We start from the raw sequence: 22,241 nt of genomic DNA, 5'->3' as shown, positions 1-22,241 counted from the left end.
GTCTGGATAAGAGTAAGAGCAGAGGACATTTATTTGGAGCTTTTAAGGTTTTCAAAGCTCAGGACATGCATTATCTCATTTGAGCCTGACAACAGCCCTTTGAAGTAGGTTGCTATTGTTATCCTCCGAATTTCTAGGAAGAAAAAAGAATAAAAGAGGTAAGAATGCCTTGTTAGGAAGGGTTTGTACACAGCCAGGGGGTGGGTTGGAAAATAACAGCCTCCTCTCAAACTTGGGGAGAATCTTGGACTGTGAGTCTTTTCAATAGAATGGAAGCCCCCAAAGACCAAGGACCATTTCTTTTTTTTTTTTTTTTGGCCCTTGTATGTCCAGGGATTAGCATAATACTTTGCACATAGTAGGAGCTTATTGAAGACTTGTCAGATTGAATTACATTGAAGGACAAGTAGTATGTGCCTTTTCTCTCTCTGGGAGTGAGGGGATAGCAGTGGTGTGCTGGAGTTAGCTCAAAATGGAGCTGGGAAAACCAGCAACTAGATTTTCAGTGTGAATATTTATACCTTGGAAATAAGCAAACTACAAAGGAGGGCTTGATTACATTTTGTTGCTTTTCTAGACTTAATAAAGTGATGGAAAAAATGCTTACTAATGCAGATTAAACTTTCCTATGTAGGGCTGCTTATTAAAGATTTACTAGCACACCCTGAAGGTGTGTAGAAGTGGGTCAAGTCAACAACTCAATATGTATAGTATTTGGCTACCACATATGATGATTATGGAGTCAGGACCTCCTGAACTGGTTTATGGACTCTAATCCATTGCATTTGTTGTTTAGGCCTGGTGGTTCTGAGACCACCATGAAAGTTTCCCCTTAAGGGAAGCTCTAGTTTATATGTATGGAAATGACTGTTATAAGATTAGGCCTAAAAAAAAAAAAAAGGATTAGGACTGATAGTTTTGAGGCCATCATGACAGTGTCCCTTTAAGGGAGACTGTGAGCTTTTAGAATATACTCATGGAAAAACACTGACAACAACGTTTTTTGAAGATTAGTACAACTATGTGTCCCAAACAATATTTTGTCTACATCTAGCTTGTTTTTCTCCCTGATAACAAACCCTCCAAATAATATTTTGCCCTGACCACTGATACTCAATTTGGCCAGCTCCCGGGAGGTCATCCAAAATCATAGTATAAGAATCTTACTCTCAGAGGAGCACTTTGGAGCACACTCTCCCCTCAGGTAGAAGTACCCCTTCTCACTAGATTTTTCCCCTCCCTTCCAACAGGAATATACTTCCTTACTGGAGTACCCCCTCTCTGCTGAATGGATCTGTGTCTCAGTGTTCCCCAATGCAGCTCTATGTTAGTATGTCTGCCTGAGTCATAAATCTGGGCCCCCTTTTCTTCTCTCCCCTTCACCCACTTCCCCATTGCTTATACTAGTTCTGCATTGAATTGACTCCCATTGATTTACATGTTATTCTCAGCACCCAAACTCATTAAGGGATTGTTTTCCCAGAAATCTTTGTCAGGCCCTCAGGCCTTTCCTTAGACATAAACTGGGTACCCGGATAAGAACTTAACCTATTGACAGCCACATCTAGACTGAGGGAGTATGCACTGTGAATTCAGTAGAAATCAAATCAGTAAGAGAACCTTATGTCCTACCATATATGAATATATTGAGACAATTAGAGTGATTTTGGATGCTGCGCAGATATAGGAGGCACCTCAAATGTATACAAATCTCGTGGAATTGCTTATAAATATGTCATTTTTTCAAATTTTATTTTTCTATAGCAAACTTGACAAATATCAACAAACCTGAACATTTCCATATGGAATGGAAAACAAGAAAAGAGGATTATATGTGAAACTGTGGTTTTTAAAAGTATATATACATATATATATATGTATATATACTAAAATGAACATGGTACCAAGATTGCTCTGCTTGTCTTCATCCCTTTCTGAACTTTTGTCCTGTTCTCTTGTGTATTTTAAACATGTTTCGTTGACATTTTAAAAAATCTTAATTGATAACCCTTACTATATCTCATAGCTATGCCTAACAAAAATGAAGGCCCTGCCTTGTATTGTCCAACATAACCAATTCATACAGCAAGCACTGTTTTTGCCCTTCTTTGTGTCCCTGTGCTTTACATGGTGCCTGGTATACAGTGGGGACTTTAAAAATCCTTATTGATCTGATTTGTTGACTTTCTCTAAAAGACTGATAATGCATCATGCTTCTCATCTCTTGGCACAAAGGTGATGAATTGTAGGTGCAGGTCTGGGTTCAAATATTATTGCCAATGTATATTAGTTGTGTGATCTGGGACCTATGTGACTTTTACATTCATTCTTTTTTTGAGGGATTTCTAAATTTTTGATACTAGTTAGAATTTTCTTTTTTTAAAAAAATCCATCTTTCCAGCTTTAGTTTCTATGGGACTTGGCTCTACTCTCTGCTGAGCTTTGGGTGGGCTGGTTGGCCCTGCTTGGTCTTGCCCAGAGTCCCCTGGGTTTTTCCACTGACCCCTACCTCCTGGGGTTAGGCCTCCTGGGATCTCTGAGGTGCAGAGTACTGGATCTTCTGAACCCTCTTTGGCATCTCAAGACAGAATATCATGGACCTTCTCAGACTCACTAGGTGGAGATCATCCAGTTCTGAGATATGTAATATCATGCTGCTTCCTGGGGCTTTCAGACCATCCTAGGATTATTTCAGGGAGTTGTTCTTGCTGTTTCTGCACACAGATCCTTGCTGGCTCTCTCATATCCCTGGTCCTCCCTGCTGGTGTGTTTTCTTTCTTATAGTTCTTGGGCTGACCCCTTGTACAATTCTGGGGTGGAAGAAGTCACTCACTGTACTTTCTTATTGGATTTCTTGATCTGTCTAGTATGAATGTTGCTCTGCTGGAATAGCTATGGGGGAATTGTTAGTCTGTCTCCTATTCAGGCAGCTGTCTTGGCAGGAAGCCATTGTGTTTATTTCCAAACTCAAAAACTCATGTGTGTGTATGTGTGTGTGTGTGTGTGTGTGTGTGTGTGTGTGTGTGTGTGTGTGTGTGTATCTGAACACAGAGGAGGACTTAGAATGAGCAGGAGAAGGGTTAGCGGGAAGATCCATGAATTTTATTACCAAAAGAAATGGCAGGAGAAACAAAGAGGATATTACTTTCCATAGCTGTCAACTTCATTTTTATCAGAAAAAGAACTAACGAAAATGTTGTCTTGAACTGAGAAGTTTCCTGAGTTATTCAAAGGTAGAATGGTCTTTCTGAAGAAAGTAGATTCCCTTTCCTTGGGTGCATGACCACTTGGCAGGTCTTTTAGAGAGGATTCTTTTTTTAGGGAGGGGATGAGGCAATTGGAGTTAAGTGACTTGCCCAGGGTCACACAGCAAGTTTCATTTGAATTCAGGTCCCTTCTGACTTTAGGGCTGGTGTTCTATCCACTGCACCATCTAGTTGCTCCTAAAAAGGATTCTTTTTACAGCTCAGCACTGGAGCAGATGGCTGCTCAGATCCTTTCTGCGTCTGAAATTCTTTCATTCTGATTTTGCAGTCAAGGCATGACTAAGTTAGCCTTCTAAGTGGGAAGGCAATGTGAATTGTGAGAGGAGATGGGAAAGAGTCCCTCACAATCCGTTCCTTTTGACATCTACTCCCAAGCTGGAAAGATTTCTTAGCATTGGTCTGGGGAGCTGAACATTCATTCATTCATTTGTTCAAGAAATATTTATCGATGTCCAGTATATAATGTTAAGAACTGAGGTGCATAAAAAGATGAATAATATTCTTCCCTATTCTCAAATGGTTTACATTTTATACATATAATTCATGAGCTTTCTGGGTCACAGACAGGTCTGTAACTGCCATCAGCTCCTGAAAGATGGACTGTTGTATAAACTGAGTGATAGACTATTTTTTCCCCTTAACTTTTCTAGTGAGTTCAGAACTTTCTTCTCAAAAGCTCAGGGAGGTGATACAAAATCGTGTTCATTTTCATATGCTTATCGCACAAGTAGAACCTATTATACACAGAGTGACACAGTGGATAGGGTGCTGGGCTTGAAGTCAGGAGGATCTAAGTTCACATCTGGCCTCAGATATTTACTAGCTGTGTGACCCTGGGCAAGTCACTTAACCCTGTTTGCCTCAGTTCCCTAACCTGTAAAATGAGCTAGAGAAGGAAATCGCAAACCACTCTGCCAAGAAAACGCCAAATGGGGTCATGAAGAGTCAGACATGACTTAAATGACTGAACAACAATAAAATTGACAAAAATATCAAAACCTTAAGCTAAATTAACCTCTGGAACTCGAATATTTTTTTAAGGGGCAGATCATAAGAAGGGTTGATTTGAGGATATTTAACCTGAAAGAGGTTAAAAAGAAGAGGAAATCGAAACAGAGAAGTTAAGTGGTTTGTTTAAGGTCACAAAAGTAGTAAGTAGTGAAGCCAGTATTTCAACCCAAGGCCACAGACCTGATTTATAATAGTGATAGCTAACATACAACACTTTAAGGTTTGCAGAATGCTTTTACAAATATTATCTCATTTGATCCTCATGACAGCCCTGGGAGGTTGGTGCTACAATTATTCTGTCTCTACAGATGAGCTAACTGAGGCATGGAGCAGTTAAGTGACTTGCCCTGTAGGTGAGGTCGGATGTGAACTGAGATCTTTTTGATTCGTGGTCTAGTGCTCTCTCTACCAACACCCACCTAGCTGTTTCTAATTTAAGTAATCTAAGATTATTTGGCAATATTAATACGTGCAGATTATGAGAACATTTCAGTTTGTTTCTTCTTTGTCAGGCACCTATCAGAGCATTTCAGCTGAGTCTTTGAATAAGCTGCTTTAGTTAATACTTAAAATAGCCCTATCTCCTTTAGGAGGAAGTTAGATTTTCCAGTGCTTGGTACTCAGGCTGTTCCTGTTGGACACTGTTAGTTATCAGCCCCCACAGACGCAGGGTGGAGGGGAAGATCTTTGTCCTTCTTTGGCTGGGTTTCTTCTTTGGGTCCTCTAGGCCAGGGGTGGGGAACCTACCTGGCTATGGAAAACTCTCACTGCCCATGTTACTGCATGGTCATTCTATGGATTTTGTTCATGCAGCTTTCTAGTCACTTCTGGTTGGGTCCTCTACATTCTCTTCCTTTCCTGATCAGTCAGTAAGCATTTATTAAGCATCAACCATGTTCCAGGCACTGTGCTAATGCTGAGGATATAAAGAAAGGTAAAAAAATAGCCAGCTCCTGCCCTCAAGGAGCTCACAATCTAATCTAACCATCTCTGAATCATATACCTAGTAATAGCTTCAACAATCATCACCTAAGTAATTTCAAAGGCTGATCTCATTGGAATTGTTGGAAGCATGGATAAAGCCATCTCTAAGTTATAGCAATTTGGTTTTAGTTTTTGGCAAGGCAATAGGAGTTAAATGACTTGCCCAGGGTCACACAGCTAGTAAGTGTCAAGTGTCTGAAGCTGAATTTGAACTCAAGTCCTCCTGACTCCTGGGCCAGTGCTCTGTTCACTGCACCACCTAGCTGCCTCTAACCTCTTTTTAAGAAATACTTTTATTGATATCTTATTTTCCTATCACTTACATTTTGTACTTTGTTTCTGCCCTACCCTCTTCCCATAGATCCATCTTTTATAAATAAAAAGAAGTTCTGAAAAACTAACCAACATATTCCCCAAGGTCCAACATTATATGCAGTGTTCCACAGCCATGATCCCCCTCTTCTCTAAAGAAATTGGGTGCAGTATTGTCAAAAACTTAAATGACAAAAACTTAGATTAACAAAGTGATCAGTAAATAATAGCGAGGCATTTTTTTAGAGTGAATGAACTGCAATCCAGAACAATGCACAGTCTTACTCAGACAAGGATGTTCAGAGAGGGGAATTATAATTATAGGTTATACCCACTCAGGAGGGGAAGAAGACTAGGTAGATAGCTGGAACAGGGGGTGGGTCACAAGTTATTTGTTGTAGGCTGACAGCAGCTGGATAGAGCTCTGGGGTAGAAATCAGGAAGACCCATCTTGTTGAGTTCAAATCTGGCCTCAGATACTTCCTACCTGTGAGATCCTGAGCAAATCACTTAACCCTATTTACCTCAGTTCCCCATCTGTAAAAGGAATTGGAGAAGCAAATGGTCAATCATTCCAGTATCTCTGCCAAGAAAACTCCAAAATATGGTCACAGAGAGTCTGGCAAGACTGAAATGACTCAACTACAACAAACCAACAACAGCACCTTCCTGGAAAACTACAGTATCACTTTGAGCCACTTCTAGCCAACAGAGGCAGGCCACTGACCAGGTCCCAAACTGGGGTCATCTGTAGGGTCAACAGACTAGCCAAACTGTAGGAGGTGTCCTCGGAGCTCTCTCTGTCAGGAAACAGAAACAATTAGAAGCCGCTGGTCGTCACAGAGATTCCCAGAAGTTTGCTTTGGGGGTGGGGGCAGTGATCAGAAACTGCTAGTCAGAGCAGGCTAGAGGTCCAGAGTTTCCCAGGGATTGATAGTATCTTCTTTGAGACTAAGCTTGAACATTAGAATTTTGCAATATACGGTTTAGATTATTTTGTTCTTTCTATTTGCATTATTGTAGCTTTTGTGTATGTTTTTTTCTTGACTCTACTTACTACATTCTGCATCAGTTCATGGAGATCTTTCCATGCTTTTCTATATTCATCATATCCATCATTTCTTCCAGCACCCTTTTTCCCTAGATGCCTAGGCAGATTCCATTACGCCAATGCAGTACAATGTATTTAGCCATTCCCCAATCAATGGACATTTACTTTGTTTTCAGTTTTTGTTGCCACAAAATATGCTACCATAAAAATCCTGCTGAAAGAATCCTTTAGATTCTTTCCAGCTCTAAGTCTGTGAGCCATGATTCTTATTTTAAACACCCTTCAGCATTGTTTTTGTGACATCTTTTCCTCTTTTAAAGCTGCCCTTGATGCTCATCTTAAGCAGACTTGACCCATGTCAAATATCTGGGGTGGGGGATAATGAAATGGGTCCCATACTTCCCCCCCACTCTGGGACATTTGAAACACTGTCCTATTTAGGAATGTTTAGGCCCTAGCTAGAAGGAAAGAGATTTAAGGTCCAAAGACTGTATTCAAGTCCTAACTTGGCGTTTCTAGCTGCGTGACCTTGGGGGTAGGTCCCTTAATCTCTGTTAACCTTAATTTTTCTTCTATAAAATTGAGATTATATATGTTTATGTATATACATGAATATGTGTTCATGTATATACATACAATTATACATTGTCAAGCAAAACAAATTTTTGCACGGGCCATGTCCAAAAACTATATGTGTCATTCTACATCCTAAGTCTGTCACCTCTGTGTCAGGAGATGGGGAGCATGACTAAGCAATAATTTCCAACACCTATCAATGTTGAACTCCTTGGTACCCTGTGAGAATGGGCAGATAACTTTAGCAATGGCTCTGCAGAGGAACCATCAGTGAATTTGGATGTGTTCTCTACCTTGATGTTGGGAAAGACTGAAGGCAAAAGAAAAAGGGGATGATGGAGGGTGAGATGGATGGATAGTATCATGGAAACGGTGAACATGAACAACTTGAACAGACTTCAAGAGACAGTGGAGGATAGAGGGAGCTGGAGTGCCATGGTCCAAGGGATCACAAAGAGTTGGACTCACTAAATGACTGAACAATAGCAGCTCCCCTTTCCTTTGTCCCATTCATTTTCTTTTTCCTTCCGAGGGTTTCCCTTGTGTACTGACCTTTAAATAGTAGTTGATGGAGGAATTTGACTAAGCAGCTGAAGACCGTTTGGATGAGCCTTTTAGTTTAGAGAGAGACAGGATTAAAACTCTAGCAGCTTCCTAATGATCCTGTGGATTAGTGAAACTGGAAATCTCTTGACATCTTTCTGTGACTAAACAGCAGCTGTCTCATTCAGCTATGTGCTCTGCTTTTAAGAGCAGTGTGTGTGTGTGTGTGTGTGTGTGTGTGTGTGTGTGTGTTCCATTTGACATTAGAATTCAACAGAAGCTCCAGATCTCTGGGGCTTTAGCTTTCCTGCTATTATGGGATTCTCTTTGGTTTTCATACCCAGTTACCTATCAGCCATTTCCTTTGCTTCCTCTTTATTTGCCAGAATCAGGTACAAAATAGCACTTTTCCTTCTTGGATCCTCTGAACGATGAAATTATCAACAAAGCAAGACTGATTTTACCACAGAGGGAGTTCTAGCAGACATCCAGATAGTTGAAGTTGCTAATGCTTATTTTCTCCTGTCTCTGTACCAGGTTTTTAATCCATTTCCAGAATTTATCATTTGTTTCTGCCTTTTCCTTCTTTCCTTCCTTCCTTCCTTCCTTCCTTCCTTCCTTCCTTCCTTCCTTCCTTCCTTCCTTCCTTCCTTCCTTCCTTTTTGTTTCCTTCCTTCCTTTCCTCCTAGATACTTTGGCAGACTGTTGTATTGTGAGTCATCATGGTGTAGTAGAAAGAGCATTGGATTTTTGAGTTAGAGAATTTAGGTTTAAATCTTAACTCTGCTGTTTACTATCTATGTGATCTTAGGTAGACTTTAATCTTTTGGAGACTTTAAAAAGGAAGAAATGGGACTTGTATTAAAACTCTCAGAGAGTTGTTGAAAAGAGCAAAGAGGTTAGTGTTTATAAATGTCATCTTAAAATACCACATAAATAATAGCTATTATTACTGCTCCTGAAATATAATTTTTTTCTTTCCCCATCGATTCTCACTCAAATGTTTCCTCTCATACAGACCCTCTCCAGCTTGTAGATTCTGCTTAAGAGTAAGTATCCTTTCTATGCAATGATACTCCATCATCCTTTTTGGTCTAATGTGTTATTTTTTTTTCAAATAGAGCATATCATTACCTTTTAAAATTATAATCGTATGTGACATTCCAGTCAATATCAGTGTTAAGTATGAGGTAAGACTGACCTCCATCTTTTAAGATCTTTAGTCCAATGTCATGTATTACATATACTTTGTACATTTGCATATAGACATTAAGTCCAAGAGCAAAGGTAGTATTCCTGATTTAGGACCTGGGCATCTCCTTCATTTTTAGTTTAAGGCCCTTTTTATCAGGCATACAAGTCTCTAGGCAAATATAGTTCTCTTGGCACTTGTTTGGTACATTCTAAATCTGGCTATAATACCATTATTTCTGTTTCTTTAGCCCTTGTCTATAATTCCAAATTCCATTCTGTGACACCATCTTATTAACTAGAAATTTACTTCCTTGAACAAGACACTCTACCTCCTTCCTCTGGCATTTTCACTGGGTGTCCCTGATGCACAGAATGCTCTCCCTCCTTATCTTCATCTCCTAATTTTCCTTGTTTCCTTCAAATTTCAACTAAAATCCCACCTTCTACATGAAGCCTTTCCCAATACCTCTCAATTTTAGTGCCTTCACTTTCAGAATATCTCCAGTTTATCCTGTAATATATCTTGTTTGTATATAGTTGCTTGCCTATTGTCTCCTCCATTAAACTGTGGGCTCCTTGAGAAAAGGGATTCTTTGTATCCCCAGTATTTGACCCAGTGCTGGGCACATAGTGGGCACTTAATAAATGTTTACTGATTGACTTCCCATGCCTCATTTTCCCTTTTGAAGCTCACAGCAGAAATTTTGGAAACACTATCTGTATCTCTAAAACCTTTAGTTTCTTGTCCAAGACTTCATCTGTAGAAGTGCCTTTCTAGGTTCTTTTTGGTGGCTTCATTTATTCCCATGTGAATCACCAGAAGTGGGTAGTCATCAGTAAGTTTGTCAAATCTCAGGAAGTTCTCTGCAATGTCTCGGATAACTCCGTACTCAGCATATCTCTCTATTATTTATGTCTGGCTGACATATGGTTGCATTTGGTACCCTACCAGCACTGTGACTTGCTTCTTTTTTCAGTAATCAGTACTGTGTATTTTCTCATCTCACAGAATCTGTGAATCTTCCTCATCATTCAGTTAATGAATGAATGAAAAAGAATTTAATAAGATTTTACAATGTAATGATGGGGTGATGGGACCTGGACCCCTAAAGGAAATGACCATGTCTTTGAAAGTAGCCCAGTCCCTGAACTTTTCCACACATTTTAGCAGCCTAGATCACTAGATCACTGGTGTTTTGTCCGAGGCATCTGGCCCATACCCAGGGTCTAGATACTCAATAGTCCTTTCAATAGTCCTTCTACTGTGGCTCTCCCATCCCAGCCTAGACCTCTTCACTCCTCTCACTATGGCACCTGGGCCACCCTAGGCTATTTACCACTCCTCAATCCCATCCAAATCTTCTCACAGTCTTTTTTTTTTTTTTTTTTGGTATATAAGCATGAGTCTCACTCCTACAAAATTGCAGATTCACTTGGACTCTAGCGCTCTTGTATTGGCATCACAATAAATTTTGCTACCTTAACTAAAGGAAAGCTTGAGTGCTTGAATTCTTTCCAGACAGACTCAACTTGCACCCCTGATATTTCTGAGTTCCCAATAACCCCAAACTGCAGTAGTATCAATCACTATGCTAAACACTAGGGATACACATAGAAAAAGTGAAATGTCCCTCCTCTTATGGAGCTCACTGCTCTAGTTGGGAGAGAAAATGCATAAAGCTGCATGGCAGAGGCTTAGAAGTTCTCAGTGTACAGAAGCAGGGTAGATGGCAAGGCTCATGAGATCTTAGGTTATATCAGTAGATCAGATGATAGTACTGAGGGTCTGGAGGCTGAATTACAGGGCAGAGGATAAGGCCATGTGGTTCTCAATCTTACCGTAAGGAATAGACTTGGTGACTCCTATCTCATTTAAGTAGTATAAGCATGACAGCATTATAGTTAATAATAATACTAGTAATAATAAGTAGCATATATTTAGCACACACTATGTATCCGACACTTCACAAATATTTTCTCATTTGATCCTCACAATACTCTTGTGGGAAGAAGGTGCTGCTATTGTCCCCATTTTATAGTTGAGGAAACTGAGGCAGACCACGGTTAAATGACTTACCCAGGGTCACACAGCTACTAATTGTTTGAAGTCTAATTTGAATTGGGTCTCCCTGACTTTGGCTGGGGGTGGGGGGAGTGGAAGGGGGGTCGGTGGCTTTATCTACTGACACACCTAGCTGCCTTATAATTGAATTCTGGGTGGCGAGATTTGGGAACCAGGAAAGAGGAAATCAAGGAAGAAGAGGTCCTGACAGTAGAGAGTTTTACTAACACACAGACTTATTAGTTTTTAGTATCTAGCTAAGCATCTTCCCTCTATGGGAAGAACCCCCAATCTACTATAGCCCTAAAGGGTCAACATTTCTTTTTTTTCTCTTCCTTCTCAGTGATATACTTTTTCTGTGTTCCAACAAACATGGATTTGTTTTCTGATTTGCCTCCTCAGATTTGTTTTATTCTTTAATTCTTAAAACAATTTATTTCTTCAAGGAACACTCCATTTTTATAAACATTCATTCCTCTACCCCTTTTACCTTCTCCTCCAGCAGAGACACAACCCTGCATTTTTTGTACATTATGCTGCTTCTTAGCAGTGGCAGAAACACAAATAAGGGTGTCCTAAAGGTCTTAGTATAATTTTGAACCTTAATAGCTTAAAACAGCTCTAAGACTTTTGGGACATCCTACAAAGTACAACCTCTGAACATCATTGGAACATTGGCCTTCCCCCTCCCCGTCTACCCCAGGACCTAGTAAAATTAAGACTAAATTTTTTGTGGCCCTTGTTGCTAATGCTGAGGCAAACACTTGTTCATTGTGGGGTGGGAGGGGGGAGCCTGGCACAGGGGGTTTCTTTCCCATCTTTGTTCTTGGATTTTCCCTTGGGCTCTCTCCCCATGGCTATTTGTCACATTTTCCCCCAAGGTCCACCTTGAGTTGGCAATTAGCAGATTTCTAGCAACTCTTAGGCAAATAAAACTACCTTCTCTGAAAGTCTTCTGAAAAGTAAAGTAATTTACCCAAGGCCCCACATCTAGTAAACAGCTTTATCTTTTCATTGGGTATGACTCAGGCCTGCATTGAAACAGGCATTTCTACTTTGTGGTATCCTCGACAGTGCCTAGTATCAGCAGGCACTCAACTTCTGTTAATAACCAGTAAAAAGAGCCCTGGGGCAGGTAGGTAGCACAATGGATAGAGCCATTGGTTCTAGAGTCAGGAAAACTCATCTTCCTGAATTCAGATCTGATCTTGGACACTTACTACCTGTGTGACCCTGAGCAAGTCATTTAATTCTGTTTGCCTCAGTTTCTTCATCTGTAAAATGATCTGGAGAAGGAAATGGCAAACTGCTCCAGTATCTTTACCATGAAAACCCCAAAAAGGGTCACAAAGAGTCAAACGTGACTAAAATAACTGAGTAACAAGAAGAGCCTTGACGCTGGAGTTATGAACCCAGGTGGAAATCCCAGTCTTTCTGCATATTTATAGGACATTGGGCAAATTGCTTCACCTTTCTGGGCCTTGGTTTTCCAATCGATAAAATGAAAGGAATAGACTAGGTGGCCTGTAAGACCCTGCTTCTAGCTGTACATGTATGGTCCTATGAAATGGGTACAATAGGTACTGTCTTCTGTGGTGTCCTGTTCTTGAACTCTGCCAAAGTAATTTACAACGTGAGGAACAATCAAGGACTTCTAATTTTGCATCTCATTTTTGGTTGGATTTTTGGGACAAGCCTAATTCTCTCCTGACTTTAAGAAGCCTAAGTCTGTATTTAAAATTCATTCTTCGTAACTGCTTGTTGGGTATCTAGGATGTAAATCCAGAGGTGACAGTACATATATCCCTGAGATCTAAGGCAGCTCTGGGCTGCTTGATCTTTCCTCTTAGCTGTCCCTGATGAGATATTTGAGCTCTTAAACATCCTTGAGTCGCACAAGTTGCATGTTCTTTGAATAATTAAAATAGAGGACTTGTTGCAGTCTCTTACACACTGAATTTTAGAGTTTTCTCATCATTGTTGTTTTGTGACCTTTTTTCCATGAGTATTTTGTTGCATTGCTGGATCTTTTGGGCCTTAAAGAGAGACATTTGTCTTCTCTTTCATATCACTGAAAAGATGCAGAGTGTTCCTGTAGGGGTAAATAGGTGGCATAGTGGATAGAGCACTGGCCCTGAAGTCAGGATGGTCTGAATTCAAATCTGGTCTCAGATGCTTCATTCTTACTGGTTGTGTGACCCTGGGCAAGTCAATTAACCCTGATGGCCTTGCCAAGAAAAAAAGAAGATCCTTCCTGTATCTTTTTCTTGTTGATCCTATTTACCGTTAATTAATTTTGTCTTGTTACTGCTTAAGTCATGGTTCTTTGTCTCTCAACTTAGTTCAGAGTTCAGATAGCTTGCTGTGAGCTAAGTTTGAAAATCTAGTTCTTCTTGCCTCACGGAATTTTACTAATCTTGGGTAATGGGTGCGAAAGGGACTAAAGCTCTATATCTTTACTCTACCAAGCTGTTCCTTAAGGATGTCTGGTTGGGTATCCCAAAGTCAGGAGTGCTCTCACCTGGACTCAAATAATAAACACTTCTCAGTTTCTTAAAAGAAAAAGGGGGGGTCATTGCTAGTCCTCATTAGCAAACTTCCAAATCGTATTGTTCCCTGCACCTCTGCTTTGTAACCAGTCATGGTGTACTCAATCCCCCAATGTCCTCTACTCTATTCTGTTCTTCCCAAAACTTATATAAGGGGAACTGTCCCCTTGCTTGGTGTCTTTGGCATAAATGGAGATAAGTCACTGACCCATTTATCAACAGGCAGCATGTTCCTGCTATTAAATGATATCTTGTGCAGAAACCTATCTCAGTTTACCCTTTTGTTCAATTTCAGTTGCAACACCATCAAAGTTTATACCATCATAGATTTAGATCTAGATCTTTCTACAACATCCCAATACCTATTTGAAAAGAACCAAGAAAAGGGGCACCCGCCCCTATTTCCAGAACCTAATAGAAAAGTTTAGCCTGAGTACGTCTATACGAGGCTCAGTTTCCTTATCTGTAAAGTGAGGGCTCGGACTAGTTCTAAATCTTATCATGATCTTGTAAGCTTCTCTTTGGTTTGGGAAGAAGAGTGCCCTTGCTGTAGGCTTATGCATATAATCTCTTATCTTCATTATATGGGAAACAGTAGTAGGTAGCAAGTTTGGTTGTAAACAGAAAGGGGCAAATTGAGACAGACTTCATACAAATTATGAACAACTTCCATAGTCTCTGTTACTTGTATATATCTCTGTGCCTTGTCCATAATGAGCATGGCTGCCAGCATGGTGTGATGAAAAGAACATTGGTTTTAGAGTCTGAGGAATTGGATTCATATCCTTGTGTGACCTTGATAAATTATGTAATCTTGTGGTGCAGTAGATAGAGTGCCAGGCCTGGCATCAGGAAGACCTGAGTTCAAATCTGGTCTTAGATATTATTACTAGCTGTGTGAACTTGGACAAGTCACTTATACTGATTGCTTCAGTTTCCTCACCTATTGTTGTTGTGTTTGTCCTTAGTTTTCCAAGAAGACTATGACATCAAAGAAATGATGACATGACTTGAACTTGACTTTGATTTGAGTGAGGGAGGGTTGTGCAAGGTCACCAGCCTCACTTTTTCCTCCTGAGCCATCTGGATATAGTGACCAGATATTCATCAGGATGACAGGAGATGGTCCAGGATGCAGTGGGAGACCTTGGCCTTTTCAGGTACTCACTTAGAGGGAGGTAATGCCCACTGAGTGAATAGGCTTCTTTAAAAAGTAGTCAGGGAATGGCTCTTTTAATGAGCAAAAGAAAAAAAATAACTAAATTACTCTAGAAGGGAAAAAGAAACTGTTACTATTGATAATCACTCTAAGCCAGCCATTAAGAGGAGCATGGGCAGGGACCTATTGTTGTCCCACCTATGGCCTTCAGAGTGCACTGGATTTAAGGTTTTGGGAATGACAAGGCAGGCAGGCAGGCAGGCAGGCAGGCAGGAAGGAAGGAAGGAAGGAAGGAAGGAAGGAAGGAAGGAAGGAAGGAAGGAAGGAAGGAAGGAAGGGCATCTAGCCAGTATACCCGGAAGAAAGGAGAGAGGGGAACAGAAGGAAGAGGATGAGCTGGGTTACCCAGGTAGCTGGGTCCTCACTCAAGCAACTTGGTTTACTCACAGGTTGTGTTTGTCCTTTGTTTTCAAAGAAGACCATGACATCAGAGAAATGATGACATGACTTGCACTTGACTTTGATTTGAGTGAGGGAGGGCTGTGCAAGGTCACCAGCCTCACTTTCTCCTCCTGAACCATCTGGATCCAGTGACCTGATACTCATCAGAAGGCCTGGAGATGGCCCAGGGTGCAATGGAAGACCTTGGCCTTTTCAGGTACTCACTTAGAGGGTAGTAACGCCCCGTTGAGTAAATAAACCTCTTTAATTAGTCGTCAGGGAATGGCCAGGTTGTGTTCGTCCTTCATCTATAAAATGAGCTGGAGAAGGAAACAGCAAACCATTCCAGTATCTTTCCCAAGAAAACCCCAAATGGGATTATGGCGAGTTGGATACAACTGAAAATGACTGAACAACACACACACACACACACACATACACACACGATCCCTTCTGGTTCTAAATAAGATAATATTTGTAAAGCACTTAGCACAGTGCCTGAAACATACTAGGTGCTTAATAAATGCTTATTGCTCCCCCTCCCCCATGATCTTGGAAACACACACAGCAGCACCTTGAGGAATAATTTAATAAAATAAGGGCAGCGCCAATATTTTTTTGAGGAAATCTGGGTTAAGTGACCTGCCCATACTCACAAGTTAGTAAGTGTTTAAGACTGCACTGGAACTCAGGTCTTCCTGATGCCAGAGGCGGTTGCTCTATCCACTGCACCACCTGGCTACCCTGGACAATACCAATTTTGATGGTGTAGATGATTATGTTTATCATATTTATTGTGACCCAGAATTGATCATGCACTTTCACCTCGGTTGTTTATTTATGTATCGCTCCTTCCTCACCTTTAACTCTCTTGCTCTGAGGAATGTGATCAAATGGACACTACAACCCCTAGTTTCTGTGACTTCACTTACTAAAATACCTTTCTAGGCCCAACTCTTCACTATGTGTGTTATATCCCTACCTTAGACTGCAATATCCTTGAGACCTAGTTCTATTTAGTTTTTGTCTATGTATCTTTAGCCACTAGCATTCAGCTGGGCAGTGGAAAGAAGAGTAGGTTAGGATTGCCCAGGTCCTGGGTTTAAACCCTGGTTTTGTCATTGATTACCTGTGTTACCTTAGGCAAGTCACTAATACCCCCCTCTTACCTCTCCCAGTTTCCTCATTTGTAAAATAGTGATCTCTGAGTGCCCTTCTAGTTGTAAATCTAGTTCCAAACAACTAGACTGACTCGGAACTATAGACTGGATCTGAGTGGCCTGAGGGAGCTGGGCACTGGGTAGTTTTATGTTTTTGTTAAGTCATTGTTCAGTCCTGTCCCACACTCCATGACCCCATTTGAGGTTTTCTTGGAATGGTTTGCTATTTCCTTCTCCAGATCATGCTACAGATAAGAAAACTGAGGCAAACAGTGTTAAATGACTTGCCCAGGTCAAGAAGTCATATTTGAGCTCAGGTTTTCCTGACTCTGGGCCCAGTGCTCTGTCCACTATGGCACCTAGCTAATCATAAGATGATAGAATTAAGAGAATTTGAATTGGGTCTTTAAAGGTCATTTAATTCAATCTCTTCATTTTCCAAATAAGAAAAATGAGAACCATGGAGGTTAAATAACTTGTTCAAGATCATGTTAGTGGAGTCAGGATCCAGACCCAAATCCATTGATCTTTTTGAGGATATTAGGATGTTTTGATATTTCATAGCTTTGGGTATGGCACAACCTGAGGCTTTACTTCCTTCTGATGGAGAGGCTCTCTGCTGACTGTGACAAGAAGTCCAAGCTGGATTTTACCATCTAGTCAATCCTGTAGGTAACGCCAACTATAGCAGAACTCCTCATACCACATTGGAGCAATCATGGTGGACAATAAGGCCATTTATGACATCTGCTTCTAGAACAACCTCAGTTGGCTAGATCATTTCTTATTTCACTGCCTCTCTGTATTTCCATGAATTTCTCAATGTGTACTTCACAGAGTTCTAGATCAACCCAATGCCTAGTCCCCAAGTCTTATTCGCTGTGGTCATGTACTATCCGTTGTCTGCTGAGATCCGTCATGAGCTTTTCTCAGTAGCTAAGATCTCCAGTAACTGATTTGAGCCCTGCAACCAGATGATAAAGTGTGACCTATGTCAAAACAAGTACATGGCCTGTTACACCTTGTATCCAATAATGTCTTTACTGTCATTTTCATAATTAAGACCAAGCAAACCATTTATTTTGTAGACTGGTATCTCACTGGCTTCAAGGTTGGCATCAATTACCAGTCATCAACTCTAGGGCCTGGGGAGTGGAGAGGGGTGGGTGGAATATGGCTAAAGTTCAGTGGGGAGTATCCATACTAAATAATATAAGCAATAACTGATGCAAAAGCCTGGGTCTTGTGAGATCCCAAGTTTGATCTAATGTATGCCAAGTGGGCATTTGTGCACTAGTATGTAGGTGAAGCTACAAAGAAAGAATTCTCTGAGTCTTGAGAGAATTTGGCTGACCCCTGAAAAGGATTCTGGGAAAATAGGAACAGAATTTATAAAGAGTCAGGATGAAAGTAAGGGATTCCAAAAGGCACTCAGCAACCAAGCCCATCTGGAATGCCCATTGTTTGTTATCTATCTTTTCCCCATCATCGCAAATTAAATCTTCCCTCACTTGAAAAAAAAGTGGGAATGGGATCCTTATATGAGGATGTAGGTCTTGGGTAAGCGGGTCCCAGCCTTTGAATACCCCAGTACCTACAGTCATGAGTAAGCTAGGTAAGGTTGAACATGGAGTGGGAGAATTCCTTTGGTGTTAGGGGCTGTCCTCATGGATTCAACAGTCATTTTGTTTCTGCTTATAGACCCCTGCTCTTCCCCTTAGCGGACCTAGTTGGGCCAACATACATCACTAAGTAATTTAAATAAGTTTATCTAGTTGGTTCCAGAGAGACTCAGAGAGCAAAAAGGAAAATTGGAGAGGAAACCCATGGCAGGGCATAAGTAGGAATATTACTACCTGGATAATGGAACCAAAAAGGACATCAGACTGTGGAGCCATCATAAGCCAAGTGGATAATGGGGTTAGAGACTTGCATGGATGTTATGCTCTTGATCTTTGTCAAGGAAAATCTAGTAATAAGGGGAAACTCTGGAATAGAAATAAGCTGGTCTGGAGGTGTGTTTTGAATTGTAGTTCATTCTGCCATGGGATAGAAACTTTAAAGAAAGGCTCATGTCGTAGAACTAGTTCCCTTGGAAAGGAAAAAATGGATGCTACCTACTGGGAGCTGAGCAGATTGAAGTCAAGGTGACCCTGGGGGGGAGGGGGGATACCATGCAGAACAGATAAAGAGGGCTAATAATAATATTAATAATAACAATAATATCAATGAACATTTATATAGCCCTTTGAAATTTCAAAGCATTTTACAAATATCAGTTCATTTAATCTTAACAACAACCCAGTAAAGTAGGTTCTATTATTATCCCCATTTTACATATGAGGAAACTGAGGCACAGAGAGGTTAAATGGCTTGCCTAGCATCACAGATCTAGTAAGTATCTGAGACAGTATTTGAACTCAGGTCTTCCTAATTCCTAATCCTACCCTCTATCCACTATACCTGTCTAGCTGCTTCATCACCTGAATTCTTGGAATTCATCCCGCCATTCTTGGAAAAAAGTGACAATAGAACAATATTTTTTACTGGTTAGAACTGGAAATGTGATGGGGATTGCTTATAGACTGGAGGTAGCATGTGTTGCTGTTGCTTTTACCACCACCTTTTCTACTAGGAAGTACAGAGAATAGTCAGTAGAATGAGGGGTGATACTGTGGAAGCTGAGCAGGGAACACCCGTGATGAACAAGCACAAAAGTCCATTAGAGATACATGCTAATGGGTCACATTAGAAGCAATACTAGTTGAGAGCCTACCCACAAAATGGTGCTAAATAATTGAGATGTTATAGGCCTAGGCATAAATTCTGTGCGAATTTTGAGTGAATCCTAATTGTTTCCTTTCACCCACAAACAAATCTCGTCATTCTTTGAGCCTTGGGAACGTCTGATATTGAACTCATCATCTGCCGAACCTAAGTCAGAATCTACTCCCACCTTCCCTGTCTCTGTCAATGACACTATCACCCTCTTAATCACCCATACTCAAAACTTTAGAAGTTGAACAGACTCAGAGAAACCTGGGCTAAGAGTGGTAAGAGTGGTATGGGTAAATGAGAACTGACTCTGAATCCTTACTTGGAAATCTTACAGCAGAGAGAAGGAAGTAAGACGTGTGTGTGTGTGTGTGTGTGTGTGTGTGTGTGTGTGTATGTGTGTGTGTGTGTGACAGAGAGAGAGAGAGAAGAGAGAGAGAGAGAGAGAGAGAGAGAGAGAGAGAGAGAGAGAGAGAGAGAGAGAGAGAGAGAGAAAGAGAAACAGAGATAGAGACAGAGAGAGACAGAGACACAGAGACAGAAATACAGAGACACAGAGACAGGGAGAGAAAATTAGTTTTAGAAGGTGGGGGTATGAGCAGCTAGGTGGTGCAGTGAATACAGCACCAGCCCTAAAGTTAGGAGGACCTGAGTTCAAATCCAGGCTCAGACATTTGACACCAGCTATGTGATCTTGGGCACTTAACCCCAACTGCCTTGCCTTACCCCCTCCAAAAGAAAAGAAGAAGGGGAGTAGAAGTGAAAAGAACTCAGAAGCCACACACTATCCTTAAAAAAGATCGACAATATCCTGTCTTCTGACCCCTAGCAACTCCTAGGATAACTTTTGGGAGACAAAGTAAAAAGCATTCTCTCCTTCAAATGAATTCACAACAAAATGTAAATGATAAGTTAGCAAGTGTTGGCTGGTTGGTGTCCTTTCCTCTCGAAGAGGATCAAAATGACATCACTATGCTAGAGTCAAGTTTCAGTGTGTCCAACTGTGGCTGATCAGACCAATAGGAGCTTGGAATGCTCCATCACAGGTTGGGCACAAATAGTCAATGTGAACATTTGGAGTAGATTCTCTAAATTGGCACATCTTGAACTTCTTTTGAGTTACTTCAATTCTGCCTTGCTCATAGAACACAGCATCTTCTCTGATGTGGGAACGCCATGATGGGCAGTCCTGTACCAGCGTCTCCCATATCACACAATCCATTCCAAAGTTCTTAAGGGAGACTTTGAAAGTGTCCTTATATTGCTTTGTCTGGTCACAATGTAAACGCTTGCCCTGGGTGAGTTCTCCACAAAAGTTTTTTGTCAAGCAAATGATAAGTTAGCAAGTGTAACATGCCACAAAATGTTTATTTATCACTTCTCTTGCTTACTGTCCCCACCCAGAAAATAAGGGATCTTCTCTATCAGATACTGGGGCAGCTTGGTGGCACAACAGATAGGGTGCTGGGCTTGGAGTCAGAAAGATTTTTCTTCTGAATTCAAATCCATTCTCAGTCACTCACTACCTTCCAGACGAGGAAACTGAGGCAAACAGGGTTAAGTAACTTGCCCTGTTTGCCTCAGTTTCCTCATCTGGAAAATGAGCTGTAGGAGAAAATGGCAAACCATTATGGTATCTTTGCCAAGAAAATCCCAAATGGGGCCACAAAGAGTTGGAAATGACTGAAATGACTGAACAGCAACAAAGCTATCAGATATTTCCCAGTAGTCCACCAGTTACCCTTTGCAAACAAATTACTTAGTCTTTCTTTGCCTCAATTTCCTCATCTGTAAAATGGGGATAGTAACCACTACCTCCAAGGGTTGTTGTGAGGCTCAAGATTAAATGACATGATAATTGTAAAGCATTTAGAATGTAGTAAACACTATACTTATGTATCTATATGTGAGTATGCATGTATATGTGTATGTTTATATATACACACACACACACACACACATATATTATATTATGCTTCTGATCCCAGTACATTAATAATACAGTCACTGACTATGAAAACCAGTCAGAGAATTCAGAACGAGGGAACCTTTCTTTTAAATCCATCATGAAGTGGCTGCAGATTCAGCTAAGTACCAGGAAGGCTGGTGGAAAAAGATACTTAGCGAGTGTGGCACATGTTTATAAAAGACTAATCTTTAAACAGTTCGGTTTGTTTTTCTGCAGGCCCTGCAATTCCTGTTGGTGTGGATGTGCAGGTGGAAAGCTTGGACAGTATCTCAGAGGTGGATATGGTACGTAACTATAACACAAGGCAAATCTTGCACAGTCAGTGAAGGATCTAATGCTCTAATGAGAATGAGGAAGGACTGGGTAACTGGGGACAGCACAGCCATTTTTCCAAATTGTGTATCTGGGCAGGGGAAGGGGTATTTGAAGGTGACAAACACAGTATAATGGAAAGAACACTAGACTTGGAATCAGAAATTTTCAAATTTCAACTCTGCCGTTGGATACGTCATTTAATTTCTCCAAACCTCAGTTTCCTCATATGTAAAATAGGGATAGGATTTACATGAGTGACTCAAGAGATTATCTCTTCCAACCCCTTCACTTTATGGATAAGAAAACTAAGGCCCAGAGAGGTGAAGAGGGATTTGTCCAAGGTTAACAGGTAGTGAAATGTCAAAACCAAGATTTGAACCCAGGTCTTTTCATTACAGAGTGCCTTCACAAATTTCCATTTCCCTGTTGTAAGCATTTTCGCTGGCTGTCCCCAAGCTTGGAAGTCTCTCTCTCTTCATCTCTACGTCCTGCTTCCCTGGTTTCTTTCAAATCCCAGCTAAAGTCTCACTTTCTACAAGAAGCCTTTCCTGTCCCCCTTAATACTAGTATCTTCCCTCAGTTGATTATCTCCAATTCATTCTGTATTCATTTTGTTTGTGTGTCATCATTTCCATGTTATCTCCTTGCATTCAACTGAGTTTCTAGAGATCAAGGACTGTCTTTTGCCTTTTTTTTTTTTTTTTAGTATCTCAAGTACTTTAGCATAGTTCCTGGCACATAGTAGGTGCTTATAGATGCTTGTTAACTGACTGATGGACTAAAAAATCAGGGTTCCTTCCATTGGACCATGCCTCTCCTCTCCTTGTACAAAATATGTCACAATAAAAATCTACAATAAAGAAAAACTGTGGCA

The 22,241-nt window shown here is 40.7% G+C and overlaps 1 protein-coding gene across 1 annotated transcript in view; it reads left to right on the top strand.

Moving 5' to 3' along the window:
- Window positions 1–22,241, top strand: part of LOC140526528 (gamma-aminobutyric acid receptor subunit rho-2) — a 68,950-nt gene that overhangs the window by 15,924 nt on the left and 30,785 nt on the right. The window contains exon 3 of the mRNA XM_072642812.1: window positions 21,269–21,336. Within this exon, the coding sequence (XP_072498913.1) occupies window positions 21,269–21,336 (68 nt within the window). The remainder of the gene's footprint in view (window positions 1–21,268; window positions 21,337–22,241) is intronic.

Source organism: Notamacropus eugenii, chromosome 2 (assembly GCF_028372415.1).
Source record: "Notamacropus eugenii isolate mMacEug1 chromosome 2, mMacEug1.pri_v2, whole genome shotgun sequence".
NCBI classification, from domain to species: domain Eukaryota; kingdom Metazoa; phylum Chordata; class Mammalia; order Diprotodontia; family Macropodidae; genus Notamacropus; species Notamacropus eugenii.
Note: the sequence above shows the minus strand (reverse complement) of the source record. Positions and strands in the feature narration are given on the sequence as shown.